This window comes from Protopterus annectens, chromosome 8.part0 (genome assembly GCF_019279795.1).
Source record: "Protopterus annectens isolate FY-2018-M chromosome 8.part0, PAN1.0, whole genome shotgun sequence".
NCBI classification, from domain to species: Eukaryota; Metazoa; Chordata; order Ceratodontiformes; family Protopteridae; genus Protopterus; species Protopterus annectens.
The window spans coordinates 1,370,050,551-1,370,073,365 of record NC_056741.1 but is presented as its reverse complement, the minus strand read 5'-3'; the positions used below and the strand labels follow the sequence as shown (position 1 = coordinate 1,370,073,365).

The window sequence follows — 22,815 nt, the reverse complement described above, 5'->3', positions numbered from 1 at the left end:
TATTAGAAGAACGTGAACTTATGTGGCAATGGCGTACTAATGCCTTTTGCCACCCAGGTTTAAATGACCATTGTAATATAGGCTGCCTACTCAAACTAAGGAGTCTGAATCGTAGCTAAATTTTAGCTAATTTTAGCTGACTTTAGTATTTTCACTGGTTGTAGCACTTTATTACATGATGTTTGATGTTTCACACAAATTCTATAAATGCTTTTCTATATATAAATAGTACAAGGTAACGATCCACTATATCTGTCATTAGCATCCTTTTTTATCATTTCTTTTACCTTTTACCTAGGTTTTTATTGACTGCTGTATCTTAGTTTACTTCTGTTTACCTTTCATTGTATAGTCGTCCTAGTGTGGCCCAAGTTTAGATATTTAGATATTGGCTTACTATTATTTTAGCATTGCATTTATTACATGATTATGAATTACATCTCTGTTTATTACAGATTTGTTTTAGCACTTGTTTTAAACTATATGCCAATCATAATATTATCTATATTTTGGTTTTGTACTGCAAAACAGCATATTATTTAATTAATTATACATATTTATATATTTTTGTAAGATAAGTAACAATATGAGTTTTTTTATTTCATGTATTATATATGTCTTTTTTGAAGCTGCTAGTTGTGGAAGTTGTAAAGCTTTTGTGCTTTTTATTTGGCGGGTTTTTAATTGAAAAATTGTTAGTTAATTGACTTCTTAAATGAAATCTACTTGTGACGTGAGGGTATATAAATGTGTATGGAATTTAATTTCTTTGTCTGAGGAAGTTGCTCAACCTGAGCGACGAAAAGCGCTTTACCTGCATTTATTTATTTAATTTGTTCCTGTCTTCGAGTGGTGCGTTGGACCTGGTTTTTGACTTCTTTGGTTTGTTTCTGCTTCCCTGAGACAGTTCCAGACAGTGTCCAGATGCTGTGCACATGAAGCAGATGACTCTCTTAAATGAGGGTGGTCCCGGTGACTGCAACATCCAGAAATCTCATGCCAATCTTGTAGAAACGGACGTGTTCTACTACAGTTTTTGTCTTTTTATTGGTAATTTGTGTGTGTTTTAAAACTGTGGGTGTTTTGTTCTACAATTATGACACAACCTACATCTACATTGATTAAGTCATATGCCATGGTGGCAATTAATGAAGATGCAGCCACTTTCTTTGAGAGAACTGCTGCACAGGAATAATAATCCTTTATTGGCCTTTATGGACGAAACTCGCCCCGACCAAATGAGAGCCGTTGACCATGGGTTGGTGGAGGTGAGCAAGCTTATGACATCTTTAGAGAAAAAGGTGCAAACATATAAGAGGCTCCAGTGGCAACAACTAAGTTTTTATGCTTATCTGGAGCTGGGAATTATACCTAGAGGCCTAAAGATACTTAAAATGCCCAGCTACATGAATACATATCCTGACTTACTTGCAAAGTGGCAACAATTGAACTTGAAGCTAGGTGCCGATTATATGTTATTAATGTATGACTTTTTCTCCTCTGTGGAGTCTGAGTTATTAACTGAGATCACTAGGTTGGAAAATGATATAACTGAAAACCCTGCATTCAATACGGCAACTTTGAACTATCAGACCATGCTCGATAGATTGGCTAAACTTAATAAAAGTTTAGAAAACATGAAAAAACGTAAACTAACTAGAGATCTGAATGACTTTAAAAATGGACAAATCTTTTCTTGGCTGACTGATAAGTTTAATAATACAAAAAAGAAAGTAATAAAGACGACATTAGATTGCCTTGAAAGCTTCAGTGGTGAAAGGATGGATGTGACCAATCATGGAGAGACTAGTGGACAAGGTAGCCAATCATCGCTATCGAATTTGAACCATGCCATTGGTGGCCCATCAGTGAATGAGGTGTAAAGAAGTGAGGCTACTAGCAAATCATCTGCATTGAAAGCAAATTTACTGACTGGTGCTATGCAGACAACGTGTAACCAATCAGAGCTTTCTCAGAGCCTACAAGACTTCTAACAGTTGCAGATCCTTGAGACAAGTTTAGTAAGAAACTATACTTTCAAGAATGCAGGTGCCAACGCGACAACGGAGCAGAAGGAAGATTTTTTTAAGGTTAACCAAGGCCGTGGTTCTGAAACTACCCGAGAAAGTGGAGCAGAGATCAAGGTCAGGCTCGAGAGGCAGGTCGGGACAATGATTGCTTTCGCTGAAATGGAAGAACAACAGTCCGCAAGGCTTCAAGAAAATGATGCGACCAAAATAGGTACTGTAATGGGGAATATTTTGAATTTATCAAAATATTCACTAACTGTAGAGGTCATAAACATTCTTGAAAAAGGTCTGCAATTTATACAGGGTGGGACAAACAAGGTTTAAGATGCACTTATTGATTTAAAGTTGTTCATAAGGAATTTGAATTTAAAGTTGTTTAAAGACTCTGGTTCAAGTTGTGCAAGAAATCAATTTTATTCCTTATAGCTTACTTACTGTCTCTGCCTTTCATGATTTGTGTGAAGCAGAGATTAGACAGTTATATGTTAAAACTCGACCACAAAAGTGTTTTAATTTGTCTAGGAGTGAATGTGAAGCCCTTAAAATGTTAGAATGTGAACATGAACTAATTATTAAGCAAGCTGACAAGGGAGGGGCGATTATTTTATTTAATAAGGCTGACTATATGAATTGCATGTGTAATTTTCTAAATAATGATGCAACATTTTTAAGAACTTATTTTGGTTGTGTAATAAAATGCATCTGTGACATAAATATAGCATTATACGAGATGCAGTTACAAAATTATATAACAACTGATCTATACAATTTCTTCACTGTATCAAGTCCCATTATACCATTTATTTATGGACTACCAAAGATTCACACATCTTTAACCAATCCTCCCATGAGACCTATATAGTCTCAGGGAGGGGTTGGAAAACTGAGCCACTGTCAATTTTTGTACAAGACAGGCTGAGTAAATATCTGCCTACCTGTAGAAGTTATATTAAGGATTCAGCAGATTTTTTGAGACAATTAGCTGTCTGGTTTAATGACTATAAGAGCACTTCTTTCTTATTTGCATGTTTAGACATTAAGTCTCTATACACCGTAATATCTAACCATTATGGGGTGGAAGCGATACGATAATTTTTAAATGAAACTAATCTATTACACAATGAAATAGAGACTATTTGTTCTATTATAGATATTACTTAACTAATAACATCTTCCTATTTAATGGGGTACTGTATTTACAAACATCAGGGGTGGCCATGGGTACTCCCATGGCCAATACCTATGCTAACCTAGTACTTAATCAATGGGAAAATAATTATATTTATAGTAATGATGGCTTTATTAACTCAAATGTGCTTTTTTATAAAAGATTTTGTTGATGACTGCTTTTTGTTGTGGAATGGTGATGAGACAGGCTTGAAGGATTTTGTAGAATATCTAAATAACACTACCATTTTTTTAGGCTTTGAGATGATATGCTCACCCCAGTTGATTCATTGCTTGGATATTACTTTAGAGATAAAGGATGATGGTATAAAAACTAGTGTATATAAAAAAATCAGTACATGCAAACTGATATACACACAGGACTAGCATGCATGCCTCACACATGTTCAGGGGCATAGATAAAAGTCAATTTTCAAGAATAAGTAGGCTAAATACGGAAGAGGACTCTAACAGACAACAGATGAATGAGTTGGCCTCTGAATTTGTTAGTAGGGATTATCCATTGGAGATGGTACATCAAGTGATGGAAGGGGTTTTAAGGGAGAGGGATGGAAACACAGCTCCCTATTTCAAACATCTCGAGTATAGATAAAAATACACCAAATCAGGTATCGCACAGCAGGGATAAACATAGGACTGTCCAAAATAAATAATAAAACAAAAAAGAAAAATGGTAACCAAGAATAGTCCACGAACAGACAAGCAATTCCAATAATCCAAACGTATAAAAATAAAGATCTTTTATTGCAAATAGGTTAGCGCTTCACACAGAGCTTCATCAGACCAACAAATAATGTTTCCATACAAAATGGCACTGATAACAAGCTAAGATATATTTTGACCTACAATAACAGAACACAGGATATAGAAAATATCATTATAAAATATTGGAATGTACTTTTAACTATGCCTGAATATAATTACCCAAAATTCACTTATAGGAATGAAAGGGATTTAAAATCTAGACTTTGTTACAATGAACTAAAAAAGGCAGGCAACAGTCAAGGTAGTATAAGGAAAGGCACACATCCATGTCATGGATGTAGTTGCTGTAAAGATATTGATACGGATCCCATATTCATACACCCTATTACCCAGAAATGTTATATTTTTGATACCTATGCTAGCTGTACTACAACACATATAGTTTACTTGGCTACTTGCACATAGTGCTCAGTATTTTATGTAGAAAAATGCTCCAGGATGTTAAAGGAGCGTATTATAGAACACAAGTCTGCTACTAATAGGAATTTAGAGGCAAATGCCTTGGCCAAGCATGTGTATGAAAAGGCACTAAACATCATTTTAGGTTCAGGGTAATTAAAAGTTTGTATAAGAATATAAGAGGGGCTAATATGAATAATAATCTAGAAAATGCTGAACTTATATGGGTTTTAGAACTGAATGCAGACAAGTATACCAGGCTTGAATGGGGCAGTCAGCCTAAAGCTAGTTTTACAGAAGAAACAGATGATGTTGCACTAACTGATGCTTAATTGGTTATTTAATCATTTTATTATTCTGATTGGTGGGTTGTGTCATGTTTTTAATATATAAGACTGATTTTGTAGTTATTTGCTTATACACTGAAGAAGGGGAAACCCAAAATCTTTGTTCTATTAAATTATTCAGCGAATCTATTGTTCGTTTTTATTTTGTTTTGTGGTTAACGGATGTGGTCAACTGCAGTTTTTGTCTTTTTATTGGTAATGTTGTAAAAAAGTCATTCAGATGCAAAGGCGCTGTCTCATGGCTAACTGTGGGAACAAGGTATATTTTACTAGAGGAGAGGCCAAAAGTAACTGTGTTTTGCAAATGTTGCCTACTCAAAGCAAACTGCAAATTCTTTCAGTGCAGCACCTACATAATGACGTTCATTAGTCATCCTTCTCATCTAATGACACAAGTCCTTCAAAGCCTTCCAGTAGCAGTGACATCAGGGACTGAAATGACTATAAGGAATTCCAGACAACCGATGGAAAGATAAAAAAGTAAAGGTCCAAATTCAGTTGAAACATACATAATCTCAAGAAGACCAGAAAGAGATGAAAATAAAAGTTCTGTTCTCCTAGAATTGTCTCTTCAGCTCACCTGGCCAAGACTGACAAAGTGTACTAGTACAGTGCCAAAAGACAATGAGTTATGGGTAGACCACAAAACACTCAGATATGGCCTATTCCCATGATGTCTACAACCTGCATTTCCTAGGTGATGACTCTTCAAGTTGGAGACAACTCAGACAATGACTTTACACCTGAATGCCCCCTGGGTAGCAATAAGGGCTATTGCAAGCCCTAATGGGACAAAGTTATCTTAAAGCACTTTCATGGAGGACCCACGGGAGAAAGTAGAACTAAGTTTTTGACAAGTTATCTCTGGCACCTGAGGGCCTCCTTTCTTCTGAAAGACTGAATTAGTCTAAAGAAGTGGAAGGCAGACAAGACATACATAAATTATACTACATAGAAAAAGAGTATTACCTTTCCTTTGAAGATCTCCTATATACTGACATCTAAATGCATCTAATTTCTAAATGCAACATCCAAAATGCCTTGATGCACTTCTTAATGTAAAGATGATCATTTAAGCCAGGTAGGCCTGCAAAGGTGCAAACTCACGCCTACAGTACTGGCTACAGAATCAACTGTGCCAAGAAATACTACATGGATATCAATCTTTTCAAGACTCCTATTTGTCCTGGTTAAGGCGGTAGGACATTTTGCTCAGCCACTAAAGTATAGAAAGGGAGATATAGGGCTGGTAATTAATGGTCAGAAGTCTGACTGTGGCAGACAAATACATTTCTGATAAGTCTGTCGAAGACTTTGGGCTCTCAGTCATGGGGCAGAGTGGCCAAGTGTTGGGCTTTGATAACTTAATGGCATACAAGGCTCAATATTTTTAGAAGTCACATGTGAGGGTACAAAATAGAAGTCCTCCGGTATTTCACAGACTGCAGAATGCCCTTCAAATTACGATAAACAATTATATGCAACATAGCCAGCCCAGTGAAATACTGGAATAAAGCCCTGATTATGAACCAGGCTAACAGAGTTTGATTAATAGCTCAGGCACTTGATGGAAGTGGAAAGCAGCATGAGTGCACCTTTTCTGTGGTGGGCTGGGAAGGCCATGTGCCCTAATGATCCTTCACAGGAAGGGTGGGTCATAGGACCAGCGTTTGAATACCTGGTTCACCAAATTGCAGGCTGGAGGTAGCTTTCATTGAGCAAGTGCCCAGCAGAGTGCACTGGTGGAAGGGAAGCCATTGTGGCCACTCAGTGATGCAGATCATGTGTATCTTCACATCCTGCCTGGAGGAGGGGTTAGGCTAAGAAAAAAAGCCCACTATCTGGATTGCTGGTGAGGGCACAATCCACCCTCAAATTTGCCTGAATGACTGACACCCTGGATAGCTCCCAGCCTAGCCAGTGTAGGGAATGAATGGACTCAAGTACAATACATAGAAGTTTGATGGTCAGCAGGAATGGGGCAAAAAGATATATAATATATATATATATATATATATATACATATATATATATATATATATATATATATATATATATACACACACATATACATATATATATATATATATATATATATATATATATATATATATATATATATATATATATACATACATACATATATATATATATATATATATATATATACATACATATATATATATATATATATATATATATATATATATACACACACACACACACACACACACACACACACACACACACACACACACACACATATGCAATTGTATGCAACGTGATCAAAAGTCATGAAACTAAATACAAACTTTAAGCATTTCAAACTAAAAAAACAAACTCCCAATAAACTGAGGGTGTTTCCTTATATTAAAGTGTCACAAGCTAAAAAAAAAAAAAAAAACAACCTCTCAATACACTGAGTTAAAGTGTCTCAAACTAAAAAAACAACATACCTCCAAAACGCTGAGGTAGATCTTCACTGATAATACTGCTCGTCTCATCTGAGTCACTGAGATTAAAGGTTACGTGTTTTGTTCCCACTCCTTTTAGTGTATCTTCTTCAGATATCTATTTAAAAAAAAAACAAACATGTTTGTTACAGGATTTCTAACGGATACAATTACATTTAGTAGTCTCTACATATTTTGAATAATAGGCTAATGACAAGATAGCTCCACATATTAAAATGATAGCCATTAAAGAAATATATTAAAAATCTAAATATGTAATTAATAAAAAGTTAATTAATGATTTTGTTGCTAAACACACATCTGATTTCATTTAATAAAACTAATTCAAACTTACATTTTTTTAAAGTAAAAAGCAAAAATAATCGCTCCTTTTTATAATAGGAAAACACAGCATGACAGAATGGAAGCACCATATCTACTATACTACTTCCTGTTGTGACCACAAAAATCAAAAGGTGTCTATAACTGCAGACAGTGATGCAACAGAATTGAAAGCAGATGAAAACCATTTGAGGTACAGAAGATCAAAGTACTCTGCAATCTCCCTATGCCTTTTGAAAACCACATTATACAGGAACCCTAATTATTCTTCGGCTTTAAAAAAAAAAGAGCCTGAATAACTGAATATTTTGTCATGGAGGGTATGCCCTGCTCACAGAAAGAACCAGGAAAACAAAGGGAGATTTTGTGGGGGGGATGGATTCTTAGTTTAAAGGGAGTGCTTTAATAGAACTTATAAGACCTCTTCAATGTCTTAGATGTCTTACCGTTACCCAGTGAGGTGCAAAATGTCTTAAAATGTCTCTTTCCATTCTGGATTGAAAAAGACTGGGTTGGAAAGCTAACTTCTTGGTCAGTTCAAGCACTGCCTTAGTTAGCACAAACATTTCTGTACAAGGCCATAAGATTCCTACAAGGAAATTACTGAAAAGGGAAGTGCACCCCATAATTCTTAAGCCAGATCACAGAGAAGACTCTGGTATGCTCTCAAGGAACCTCTTGGAGGACATGCCAAAGGAAGTTTTCGATACATATGGTGTTCCTTCAGTCCCAGCAGATGTTACATAAAATTAGCCTGATGACAGAAAAAGTTAATTTGTTTCTGTAGTTTGCTTTTTAAGTGCATTTAATTGATTTTTCCATGAGTTAAAGTATGCTTAGTCAAGTGCTAGTTTCCCTTTCCCTATTCCCAGATGTCATTATTTACTGACACTGAAGCCTACCCTTTTAAAGTAACTAAGATCTCAATCCAAATGGCTTCTTGGTTTCCCATTCAGGTGTGACTGTCGAGCTGGCATAATTAACAAGGATAGTAGGGATATAGGAAGGCTTGTCCGCCTCTGCAAATGTATTGCTGTAATGTTGTGAAGAATGGTGTATAGGGGAGATGTGCTTATATGGTACTTACGTATTATAGCAACCAGATTCCGAGCCAGAAAAGCGGCTTACTGCCAACCCTTTGTCGTATCGAGAAATGTTACATATCAATCAACAAGGTTTGTAACAGAAGTTCAGATATACATGTGACAAATTACTTTTTTTCCCCTGGAAAAGGAAAGAAAGACCAGCTGTCATGCCATGTGCCATGGGAATTGTTACATCCACCTGAGCTACACCATCTCAGGTAAATGGGGCCTTGGTTTAACATAAACCATTCCAAAAACTTACAGAATAACACAAAACCAGGTAACACAAATTAAATAGATAACAAAAATTATCATTAATTAGATAAGAAACATATCATAGAACCAAAATAGTAATCAAAAAACTCTATTAATCAGGTAAAAAGGAAGCACTGTCACCCAAAAAATTAATCTACCATCACAAACATTTTAAAAGTAAACATTGATAATGGCATTAAAATTACCAGAATCATTACAGATATTTTAAATAATTTAAACACAAGATAAACAAAAAGAATAGTTAATAAAATCCTTAAACCAAAACACAAATACTTTAAAAGCATTTAATCCAAAAAATTTTATTAAAACCACACCAAACAGTTTTTAAAAATAATGCATTAAACCAAAAACCAAACTCAATCATAAAAGTGCTCCCTAATTTAGTTTTAACAAACTAGTAGTCATAACAATATAAAAGAATTTTTTAAACAAACACCAACTAATATAAACAACAAGTGTGGCCATATAGCTGACAAACTCAGGTACACTTATAATCCTATCTAGGACTCAATGCCACACTAGGGCACCTGAACGCCTGGTATCAACGCATGACCTGACTTTGATACTATTATAAACACCTTCTATTATAAACAAATTGTTTATGGTCTTTAACCTTGTCCTTTAAATTAAAATGTGGTATCAATCAAACAAAAAGTCACCCAACACCAAAAACAAATATATTATTTAAAAAAGGTATTTAACCAAAAACCTTTAGGTCATGCTCTCTAAAAATGATAATTCTCCAATTTTTTAAGGCACAATTCTTTACTTTTTCAAAACAATCTTTATCAAAATGAAACACTGTTTAATGAAATACTTTGTCACAATGGTAAATCAACAAATGTTTAAATTCATGAACTAATGTTAAAGATAACTTTACTACAATGGTTAATGTTAAATTAAGTATTTATTAATGGTTGACTATAAATTAAGAATTCAAACTCAAAATTTTTTTCTTTATCCAAGATAAAATACAACTGTTATTAAAAAACTGTCCTTTATTTAATATTAGTTCAAATTTGTCTTGTCAAACTCTTTTATAAACTCATGACCTTCTGATTAAAAACTGGGATCTATAATACCTAGTATACAAATCACTTAGCCTGATGATGATATTAATCTAAGGTACAAACACTTGTTTCTGTGTTCTTTTTAAATGATATTGGCATACATTTATTCAGACTTAATATCATGATAAAGAAAATTGTTTTGGTACTCTGTTTTTTGTTCTTTTAAACATCATTTTAAAGATGTTCAAAAATTCTGATGAGCATCCTGGCCATTAAAATTTTGAAAATTGTAAAAATGCTTTTTATTGGTTTAAAAATTGTACTTTAACTGATTTTAAAACTATATGAATTGGGAATATGCTTTTACCATTGATTACCATTTTTAGATGATTGTGATAGGTTTGAATTTTTGATTCATATATTAATTGTTTTATTTATTGTTCTGTAATTTATGAATTATGATGAGTTAAAAATTAATCTTTTGCGTGTGTTAAAATTGTGTTTTGTGGTTTGTTTGTTTTCTTTCTTTGCTTTTGACGAAAGTTGATTTTGTTTGGCTTTGCCTTATTTTTTTTTGTTGGTTCTTTTTCTCTGTTATTGGGTTTTTATTTGGTTTTTTTTGGCCATTGATTTATTTACTTTAATTTATGTGCATGAGGCTGTGCATCCTTTGCTTAATTGCAATGTTCTTTACTTAATTTATCATTTCATCCTATGCAACATATAAAAAGTTGGTGATGTCTAAAATTACTGGTTGACGCGACGTATTGGAGGAATGTAGGCTAATATTGTTTTTGGGTCTCTATTCTGTGAGGAGATGGGTGACGTGAAGGAGAAATTGTTAAATCCTCTTCCTAAATGGAACACCGTTCAGATGGGGCTTGTTTTGGACTTGAAAATATTGGTGATTCAAGGTAAACACCGCTCAAGGCACATTTCTTCTTTTCGTTGATAATCGGCTAATACCGTTAGTCAGTTAACGTGAAAGGTTTAAACTAAATGAATAGTTAAATGTAAACGATTCAGGTTAGGACAGTTAGGTCAAAACAACGAAGTCACTAGAACTAGACGAGAACAGTTATCTAAAACGTACCGTCACTAGATTTAGAACTGTTAAACTTTCACGCTTTGGTTGCTGCCGGTGTTCATGAAGGGGCTAACATCCGCTCTTCCCATCTTTAATTGCTTTTTGGGTGTTCGCTTTGAACATTTTGAACTTCTTTTTTTTGCTTTCATACACAATTTTGGTTCTCCAAGTTGAGAATATTGATGAGTTGATTGTTGTTATAAACCTGGTTTATTTTGAATTGTTTGCTGTTGGCTGTTTTTTGTAGAGGCTTTGTTTGCTGATTTTGATTGGAGCAACATTCCAACTTGATGAGCAAGTGAGCAACATTCAACTGAAGTTATCAGTCGGACTCAATAAAAATGGCGAGGACATTGCTCATATAAAAACAACAAGGCATATGACAACTTTGTAAACAACTACAAAGGCAACAAGGGCAACATTATTAAAGGCACAAAAGGGCAACAACGGACTTTTAACAGCTTTGTTTAACGGTCCGTCTGCGGTTGCCGTGTCCCGTTTAGCGTTACTGATCAGGATATACACACTGTTTCTCCTTCTGTTGTTGTTATCAGGACTATTGAGCATTTACCTGTTAACAGATGCATTTTAGGTGTTGGAGTTGAACATTTTGGACATTGGTGAGTTAACGATGTCGAAGTTAATGACTGTGATGTAGTTCCTGTAAAACTAAGACAAAAAGTGGGTACCACTTCTACTATTTCATCTTTCCACTTCACTTTTTTTTTTCTTTTCTCAGTTCTTTTCAACAAAAAAAAATATTGCAACAAAAAAGACTGTTCTCTGGGGACCAATTTCTTTTCTGGGGACCCAATTTTTCAGGTTATGGATAGGTTTAGTGTAATCAATTAGTGTAATAAATTCTTTCTGATATTTGAGTTTGATAAAATTTTAAATAAATATTTAATTTTGTTTCTCTTGTTCTAGGGCCAACTTAACGAAACTGTTGACATTAAAAAAAGTACCTAGGGAAAAATTGAATTTATTTTATTTAATGAACAATCTAACAACAAACAAGTTTTGTTTAAACCTTAAACCTTGCTATACCAAAGTTACATCACACTATCAGAGTGTTTGGAACTTTCCTAACTCTTTAATTTAATTTAAATAGTGATGGAAAGCTTTTTGATAATCTTATGCTAAAACAAAAAAAAATTTTAGGTTTAAAAGTGACAAAAAGGGTAATATGTGATGATTATGGGCAGGATGTTTTTAAAAAAAAAAATGTTGGAATTTTAAGTAATTCAGAAGAGTGATGAAAATTACCCTTCATGAAAGTTATTGCTTTAGGACCCATTTTTTGGTAAAAGTTACTTATATCAGGGCAGGGATTACTTTTTTTTTTAAATAAAATTTTTTTATGCATACAGAGTGGTATTTTGATCCCTCAGAAACACATTATTTTTACTACTGATGTTGTATCTCATACACTTGTATACCCTACAAATGAAGGGGTTGAAGTGTGTTGTTTTTTTTATCTAAAAAAACAATGGGCTTAATAATGCTATTTCTACTATTTTGTGTTTTTTGATATAGTTTACCTCTAAACACCTTACTGCACATACCACATTAAGCCTATCATTATTAGACATATAGAGAGGAGTCGATGATCAGTGAAGTGAGTGACATTTCAAGTGATTTTGAATTTGAGTGAGTAAATATGTTTACTGAGTTTTAATAACACAAGTTGTTTTTAAACAAGCTTAAAAAGAAATTCAAAACAAATGTTCAACAATTTATCAACCATTGTTAGATTATATTTAGATTATATTTTTAGGTCAGAACATTATTTCATTCATGAAAAAATTTGATACATTTGTTGACAATTTGTGCCATGGATATGAGTGTTGACAGTTAACGATTCAGCAAAAAAGTAAAAAAATTTCAAAAAATTATCAAGTAAATGGGTAATTCTGAATTTTTCCTTTTGGGTGACAAACCTTTTTTTTTTTAAAAATAAAATTTAATTAAAAAAAAGCTTTAGGTTCAATGACCATAATAGTATTGTTTTTTTGACACTGACAAAAATGGCCACCCATTGTCCATGTGGTGTGTCAGTACATTTCGCCTGGGTCCCTAGCATTAGCACCTAAGATATATATACTAAGTGTGCCTGATTTTGTCAACTGACTGTATCAAAGGTGTGTCATGTATGTTGTGTATGTTGTCCCACTTTCCTGCCTTTTATATTGGCATGACTACTAGAGGTTTAAAAAACCCGGATTAGGAGCACATTACACATTTATAGAACAGTGATGATACTATACTATTGTACAAACACTCTGTTTAGTGTTTCTTTTAAAAAAAAATTTTGTTTTTTGTTTTGGTGAAGTTCAGACATAGACAGAGAGGGTGATTTTAAAAAACTATTTGGAGCAGCGGAGACCATTTGGCAGATAAATTAAAATCTGATGTTTATCCTGGTAATGAAAAAAAAACATATATATATAAGGATGGCATTATCACTTCCTTTTTACCTGATATTGTGAGTTTTAGATTACCATTTGGTACTACTATAGGTTTGATTGTCTAATAAATGATTCATGAAAAATGCTATTTAATGTTTGTTCTGTGGTTTTTTTTTATCATTTATATATTTTTTTCCTTGGTTTTAACATCTCATCAAAAGGCGAGATCAACCAATTAGACTTTTGTATGGTTGGTTCAAGTGTAGGCGATCTTGTATTTCATTACTGGTGTTCAGACAATGCATGCCTATACACAACAGGTGGTTAGGTTCACTTTGTAAGTGAAGTGCATTTATATTTAGTACATCGTCCCTTGATTTCAACTGCTGAGATATGAGTGAGATCCCTGTAGGTATGCCAAGCCCCTTTCAGGAACTGGCTGTCAGCTATTTTTCTGCCATGCATGAATGCATTCAGCAAGACCGTTCGGGCTGTGGATCCCCCTGGAAATGACACCGGACATCCCTTCAAGAAGAACTGTAATGACAAACCATTTCACTGCTTTCCTTTTAGATATATATATGTAGTGAAATGTGTAATAATGTACATTTCCATGCATTTCGACCACATAATGTACAGCACATTATAAAATTGCCATTTCCACACATAGTTGGAATCTGCTTGCGATAGTTGCACAAGAAGCATTTTAACGATATTCCATTTCACTGTTTTCCTTTTCATATTTGTGCTGACATGTTTAATAACATGCATTTCAATCTTTTTGGACCAGCAAATTTAGTGTTCATGATACCAGTGGGGTGTCAAGACACAGTTGCAATCTGGTTGCGATAATATGCAAGTACCGCTTATATATATATATATATATATATATATATATATATATATTATTTATACTTTGTTGAGCTGCTTAGTCCCACTAGGCCAATGACTTTTTTTCAGGGAAGACCCGAGGTGGTACTCATACTGACTAGAGGAAATTTAGCCAGGACTTTGGGGAACTTCCACCTAGTCTTTCTGGTAAGTGCCATGGGAATTTTTACATCCACCTGAGCTACCACCATCTCAGGTAAATGGGGCCTTGGTTTAACATCTCATCAGAAGGTGAGATCAACCAATTAGACTTTTGTATGGTTGATTCTTGGTGATTCATAAGGGAACTGTGTTTAACATTCTACATTCTCTCCATACTGCTCTTCCATCTCATCCATTCTCTATCTGTAAGCCTGTAAAACATCTCAGTGAATTCCCTATTATCCTTTCCAGAAGTCCACCCCATGGGTCCACAACCATCTTTACAAAGAAATACTTTTGCAGATCCAAGGAGAAGTTGACACTGCAATCATCTACCTATGCTTTCTCCACCCTCTCTGTCCTTTTTCTTCAGACTGACCTTTCACATTTTCTTGAGATGATTTTATCAACCCAAATTGTGTCTCCACTATCTCTTATGGTCTCTAATTGCAATAGCTCCAACTCTTTTAGTCTACAGTCACGATATTTCATCTCTATTTACTTTTTTTTAATTTAATATTTGTTTACCGGGAAAGTCCGACTGGACATAAGTTCATTTTCAGCGGAGGCCCAGGAGAAAAGCTCCAAAATCACAAAAATGCATAATAGTATAACAGAAGTTGAAAAAATATGAGTTATGCAATACAAAAACATAACTGAATTATTTACAGATCGTACAGTACAAAAATAAACTGACTATTTACATACGGATACATTGCAGAATGGTTGATACAGAACTGATGACAGGCAGCTTTTAAACCAGTTTATAGATCAAGTACTAAGGTTTAAGGTAGAGAATACATTAATTAGTTTGTTATGGTTCACCATATTTAAGGCTTTTGGGAGATCCAGGAAGATGGCCGCTACAAACTTTCCAGTGTTTCTGTGGTGGTTGACTGAGTTAGTGAAGGACATTAAGGCTGTGGTAGTACTGCGAAAGCCATGTTGAATGTTTAATAGAAGTTTTTGATTGTGTAGGTGGTGCATCAGTTGTGTGTGTACTAGTCTCTCTAATATTTTGGATAAGGGGGACAGGATGGCAATTGGTCGGTAGTTAGTCAATTCAGTGGAACTGCCACCTTTATGTAGGGGTAGCATATGGGATAGTTTCCAAATGTCAGGCACAAGGTTTTCAGACATTGATCTGTTGATTAGTATGGCTATTGGATAGGCTATCGTTTCTGCTGCTATTTGTAAAAAATCAGAAGGGATTTGTTGGCTGCAAGTGTGGTTGGCTTTATTTTTTTTAAGTAATTTTTGTTTACTGCTAACAGGGACTGGTTGTAAATTTAAAGGAGTCAGTGTTTTTTTGGGATGTGAATGGTTCTGAGGTTGTGGGTGTGTTTTGAGAATTTGAGAGGGTTAGGATGGTTTCTGTGAAGTATCTATTGAAGTGAGATGCAATGTTGTCAGAGTTATTAGTTACTGTTGGTGAGGGAGTGGTGGATTTACCTGGATGTAACATTTTATTAATGGCGGCCCAGAACTTTTGAGGGTTGTTATGGTGTTTTGTTTGAATATTAGGATAGTAGTTGATTTTGTCCAGTTTGACAATTTTTTTAATTAAAAATAAAAATAAAAAATAAATCGTATTAGTAAAGGGCTACTGGCAAAGGAGGAGGATTACTCTGGCAGGTACTTATATTCCACCTTAAACTGCTACAATGGGCTTCAGAAAATTCTGAGAGAAAAAATCAGCTTTCAAAAGGGAATATTACTTATAGGTGGGGACTGGAATTTGATTTGCAACAGTGAGGATGTTACCTGGGGGACCTAAAGAGGAAAATACAACAAAACGCTAGATTTCTCAAGAAATTTATGAAAAAAATGAGTACAGAAGTTGTTAATTCAGTAGTAGGAGATCAGACAGAATTTGCATATTATTTCCCAAGGTACAAAAACTGGGCTAGGCAAGAAAGAAATTATATTTCACAGGAAGACATGCATTTAATTGAATGTTTAGATACGCATCTAATAACTTTTTCAGATCACGCGCCAATAATAACTAAAATAAAAATACAGGGTAATGAAATAAAAGTGAGATACTGGCATTTCCCTGCCTATCTGTTAAATAGAGAGGAATTTAAGGAATGGGGAGGGGAAATTATTAGAGTTATTGGAGAAGACAGAAATTTCGTCTGAAAAAATAGCTAGGGAATGGGATAAAATTGGTTAAGCAGTAACAAGAATTATTTACAAGGAGGGACAAATGTTAAAGTATTGCAGAACAGAGGGATTCTCACAGAACAAGAGGAGGGACGACTGCAGAGTGCTAAAGAGAAAATAAGGGACTACCTCAATGATATGCATGAGTTTAGAAAGACTGCTGTAAAGCAACTATTTTTTGATAATAACTCCAGAAAACAAAAGCTTTTAGCACAACAGCTCTAGCAACAGACAGTAGAAAGGTTTGTTGCCAAGCTTAGGGAGCCTATAACAAGGAAAATAACCAGAGATTTTGTAGGGGTTAGAAATATTTTGGAAATTTTATGAAAATCTGTATAAATCAGAGAAATGTGGAAATCAAGAAAAATTACAAATGTCAATGTTTATGGGAGCATTAAATATGCCAAGGTCATAGGTAGCTGAGGCTCAATTACTAACAGCTAGGATAGGAGGAGATGAGATAAAAGTGGTGAACCATGACCAGTCTGCAGGAAGGTCTCCGGGAATCAATGGTGTTCCTGTGGAGGGTTGGAGGAGGGGGGGGGGGGGGCTGGTGTGGCCGATAAAGATCTGGAGGATTTTCTTTAACATGATTTTAAAAGGAAGAGAATGGATATGGATAACAAGATACAAGGTGTGAAAATGTTTTTATTCCCTTTAAGTTTATATACAGATCAGGCATATTTTTTTTATCAACCAGAGGAAATGTTGTAGAGAACAATTAATAAACAGTTGAAGGAATTTACCTGGGAGAGGAAGGGGCAAGGATCAAGTGGGATACATTGATCATTCCAATAGAACAAGGTGGTTTAGGATTATTTAATTTGAAGTATTATTTTAGTTTGCATGCTTATAGTGATTCATAGTCTTTGTTTTTTTCCCATGGTTGTGCAACAGTGCAGATAATAATTAAAAGTAAGGCAAAACTTATTGCTTATCTTACAGAGGTGCAGTTTCATCTGGATGAAACTTCAACAAGTTTCTTCGCAATGAAGCAAGGAGGAAGAACTGTAATGCAGAGGAAATGGTATAACCAAAGATTAGAGTTAGACTTCTTTTCACATGAGACTAAAAGGGACAGAAGCATGACATGGATGTACAAGGTCAAGTTGGGGAAATGCAAACAAGAAGGGTAAGAGTGAGAGGAAGCAAAAGGCAACAGACCACAGGGAACAAGAGTCAAGTGGAACAAGTACCTTATAGGAGGCATTAGTATTAGACAAAGGTCTAAACTCATGCTATGGTGACTTGGTCAAAATGTCCTTCCCTAAAGTATGTGGTTGGGCCTGCTGGGAGACCAGCTTCTGAGTCAGATCAGCTACAGTCATCAGCTTGATGACCACTGCCCTAAATGAAAATCTTGGAGGAATCCACCATGCATGTAGAGAAATGTACCTATTAAAGTTTATGGAAGCACCTCACACTATCCCCGAGTGAATACACGTGCATGAGTGCATAAACATTTCTTAAAACTGTTGACTCTGTCCTGTCCCCATGGTGCTAAGAGGTAAAGCCCCCCCCGACAAATCTTGTTTGACTAGCAGCATGGATGTCGGAAAGACTGGGTAGGTAGGACTCGAGTGAGGGGCGACACCAACTCACCCATCAAGGCTGGTCAAACAGGACAATGCACTTGAGCTGCTCCATGTTCAAATCACCATAGGCAAAATCCAATACCACTTCCTTGCAAGATATAGGTCCCCCTCCATGACAGAGGAAACCCATTCCAAAGTATTTACACTTATTAGAAACACTAACCATCCAACCCAATATCATATTCATGGGTGACTTTAACTGCCCCTCTATTAACTGGGAATCCTATACAACACCAAACGTACAAGCACAGAGATTCCTGGATTTTGTAAACACAAAGTCCCTGGACCAGATAGTCAATACACCAACAAGGGGTGCAACCATACTGGATCTGGTCCTCACTAATATGGGAGAATTTTGCACACCCCCTACTGTAATGCCTTCCCTGGTAAGGTCAGACCACAAAATGGTCTCCTTTGAAGTAAAAATAAAACCTGGACCCCCAGCTAAACCTGGAATATTCAGGAACTATTCTAAGGCTAATCTCCTGCTATTAAGTGAGAATCTGGCAAAATTACAAGCCCCCATAAACCCTGGGAACACTGCTGCCTATGCAGAACTTTTCACAGAAACCCTGTACAAGCATGTTAATAGCTGCATAGAGGCAGTTGTACCCACCAGGAAGAAGTACAGAACTAACTCAAAAAACAAGCCACCCTGGTGGAATCACAAAATCAATAGGCTATATAACTGGAGGAAGAAAATCATGGCAAAAATTAGGAGGTGCAGTACCCAGCAGGATAAAAGCACTCTCATAAATCTAAACAAACATCTCAGATGACAAATAAAATCTACAAAAGCCAAATTTGAGGCAAGTTTGGCCTCCTAGGCCAAGGACAACCACAAAGCATTCTTTATTTATGTCTGTAACCTCAAAGGGTGCACTGTAAATGTAGCCACCTATACTGAGCCAGAAGATATAGCAACACTAAATTCAGCTCAAACTTTACCCCACTCTCCCCCTCAACCTTCCATCAGGAAATATCATCAAATATAACCTCACCCGTACTATCACTAGGGGGCAAGTCCTAAATGCTCTCTCTAAGACCAAGAACACTGAATCAATGGGCCCAGACAATATCCCAGGTTGCCTTCTAAATAGCATGAAACATAGCATGAAACATGACCTATCAGGGCCTCTGGAATTACTATTTAACTGTAGCTTCCAAACGGGCTTCATGCTTCATGAATGGAGAAAGGCAACAGCCATCCCTCTGCACAAAGTTGAGCCATCTACAGACCCTGGAAATTACTGACCCATAAGTCTCCCTTTTCTTATATGTAAAGCCATGGAAAGAATTATCATGGAGATGATCAACAGAGATACAGTAAAGCTCCAAACACTGGATCCAACCCAGTGTGGTTTCGTCAAGGGCAGAACATGCCTACTCAACCTGGTGGACTTCTTTGAGATGGTCAACAAAGCAATGGATAAGGACAAAACAGTTCATACTACCTACCTTGACCTGGCCAAGCCATTTGACACAATACCCCACTCAGGCATTGTTGACAAACTCAAGATGTTAGGTACAAACCCATATGTCACCTGGTGGATAGCCAACTGGCTCACAGATAGAACCCAGGAAGTTATAACTGGGGAGTCCACCTCTACAGAGAGGCCAGTCACAAGTGGAAACCCTCAAGGATCAGTCCTTAGACCACTCCTTTTTGGCATTTACTTCTCAGAAGTCAAGGCCAATGTTAATGGTCTCTGGATGACTGCAAATTAGGAGCTGTCACTGAGTCACACAGTGACACAAATGTTCTCCAGGAGGGGCTGACACAGACAAACAAGTGGTGTCAGAGCCATGAAATAAAACTAAATGCCAAGAAATGCATAAAAGAATCTTTTGGGAAGTCATCCATTTCTGGTTACTACCGACAACACACCCCTTAGAGTTGAACCAGTAGTCAGGGACTTAGGGACACTCATAGATAGTAATCTAGCCTTTAACCATCATGTGTCTACAGTGGTGAGGAAATAATTCTATGTTGCACAACTTATAAACAAAGGTGTGGCATATAAGTCTAAGGAAGTCATTGTTCCACTGTATTCGGCATTTATCAGACCTATCATTGAGTACAATGCCCTCTTTGGTATGTACCTAACCAAGCATATCCAACAACTGGAACATCCACAGAGGTTCCTTACTTAAAAAATAGAGGGTTTAAGTAAAATGTCCTATGCAGACTGCCTCAAGGCTCTATCCCTGTATTTGGTCTCCTACAGGCTTTTGAGGGGAGATCTATGCCTGGCATACAGGGCATTGTCAGACCCCACTCTGTTGGGCTTCCTGTATATCCACAAAACAAACAGCACCAGAATTACTCAATCTAAAGACTTAAACCTTACCAGTGATAAAAATAGGACCTGCTGGAGAGACAGGTATGTATCCCAAAGACTACCCCGTCTATGGAACAGGCTCCCCATCCATGTGAAGCAGAGTTCCTCCCTAACCTAATTCAAGTGCAACTTGGACAACTGGATGGGAAACCGTAAATTCATCCCTGGTTTGGTACCTATGTCTCTAATGGACACAGGTAACCTATAAATGGCTCATCTCCCAGGCCCATGCTTACACTTATCAAGGGTATCAGAACTTGTCAGAGATTTTGGATGCATGCCTAGGCTTAAAAAGGCCCTTGGGGTTGTTAGCCTAGTAAACACCTATGAATCTTGGGGGAGGGGGCTGCCTATGTTTGCTGCAACAGCAGCATTAAAAACAAGGCTGGTGAGCTCCACTCTGCAAGCGATATGCCACTTGGTCTGGTGGCTGCTCATATATGAAGTTCTCATGCACCTCCTGAAGGTAACTATTGCGGAGCTCGCAAGCTTGTTGTTGGGTGGTTAAAGTCCTCAGCAGCAGTATGATGCTGCACTAACATCCTTGCTCTTCTCATCAACCTCAGACATGGACTGGGTTGAGCCTGGGGAGGTTAAGGCAGGTCCAATAGATCAAGTGAATGAGCAGAGGAGCTGGTATCAGCTACTGGGAGGGAAAATGTGTTGACTGTCTGCGTCTGTGACTTTTCCTACCTCTTCCTGCAGGGAAGACTCCAGCTGGCTCAAACGTTCTTCTTTTTTCTTCAGTAGCACCCGACCCTTTCGGACAGTCGACTGCATCTCATCTAGGTGTTTTGCCTCCTATAAAAACATGAAAAAGAAATTCTAAGATACGTTCAAGTGTGTAGCATTCTTTAAATTATGCATGTTCATACCTCTGTACATCCTGTAAGTGCATACTCTGTCATAGTTTGTGTTCAATAAAAGAATACCAACAACATTCTAACAGTGATAATCTGCATTTCTGCCAACAAAATCAGTCTTCAGTACTCTCTGCTACACCATAAATATATCAGTTACTCACTGTTATGCTGTTTTCAGAAGTAGTGTATTCTTCCTAGTAGTTGGAAAACTGCACAGATTATTTTTTCTTGAAAGGGCAAGTTTTATAACTCTCAAAGTCTGAATATCAATAATTACAATACTACAAGATCATACTGGAAGATCAGATACAGGAGTCCTTTCTTATTTTTGAAAAACAAATGTTATGCACCTACCATGATGATAGATATTTATGATCCAAGTCTGTACAATTCAACAGAATGACTGGTAGCTGCATTTGTGTCTGATCTGGCATCTTTGGAAACTCTCCTAAGATCCAGCTCTTTCTCTCACTCCCAAAGAGCAACTCTCCTTTATCTGATCTCCAAACTGAGTTTGACAGCTTACAAGAGAAGACTAGGAAAATAGGAAAATATAAAAATTCCAATATACTCTAATAGAGCAGCATCAGCTTACACTGATCCCTGTAGTCCTCCAGTATGTCCACAAGATTAGTATGGAAGAGATAATAAACACAGGTGAGGTGGGTGAGTATGTTGTAGTGTACAGTCCTGGGACTTGAAGATCAATTGCTGTGTAAGTATATAACTTTCATAACTTATGTGATCCAGTGTGTATGCTCCAAGAAACAGAGTCCCCAGCAGTACAACTATGGTGGCCCTAAAGGAAGACTTGGACCTTGAGATTACATACAACTCAGAGTTTATTGCAAATGCATGCAGAGATGATCATGTCGCAGTCGCTCAAATATCATCCACTGATAAATGTTTAAAATAAGCTGAGGATATAACTATTGATCTTAAAGTGTGAGCTGTGGGTTTACCTGGAAATTTCTTGAGACTGGAAGTGTATTTATACAGCCATCTGGATAGCGTAAACTAGGAATATTTGACCCATTCTGTTAGAAACGAAGGAAGTGAAGAGCTGATTATTTTACCTCAAACGTCTTTTTCTCTGTGCAAGTAAAATCTTATGTTGTCTGTTAGCACCAAAATAGTGCAATTTATGGTATCCTCTACTAAAAAAATATGTGAAGAAAACTGATAATGTTATGCATAGAATAAGGTTCAAGTCGCAAAACATCTCTGACGTACAGGCAGGAATAGTTCTTAGCATTACACTTTTTTTGTGGAAAACTATATATGGAGGTGGGCAAAAGAGAATTTGCAGTTCTGATATTTTATTGGATGACGTGATAGCCACTAGAAACAGAGTTTTTCAGGGAAGGTATTTAATATCCACTTTTTCTGTTGGTTTAAAAGGGAACCTAGTAAGCTTTTCAAACATT

At 36.2% G+C, this 22,815-nt stretch overlaps 1 protein-coding gene across 6 annotated transcripts in view; it reads right to left on the bottom strand.

The window, feature by feature from the left end:
* The window catches only part of CEP164 (centrosomal protein 164), a 1,424,585-nt gene that overhangs the window by 284,334 nt on the left and 1,117,436 nt on the right, over positions 1–22,815 (bottom strand). For all 6 annotated transcript variants that reach the window (XM_044080950.1, XM_044080952.1, XM_044080951.1 and 3 more), the window contains 2 exons: positions 21,219–21,326; positions 7,186–7,300 (listed from right to left, as the gene is read on the bottom strand). In XM_044080950.1, coding sequence (XP_043936885.1) covers positions 7,186–7,300; positions 21,219–21,326 — 223 coding nt within the window. The remainder of the gene's footprint in view (positions 1–7,185; positions 7,301–21,218; positions 21,327–22,815) is intronic.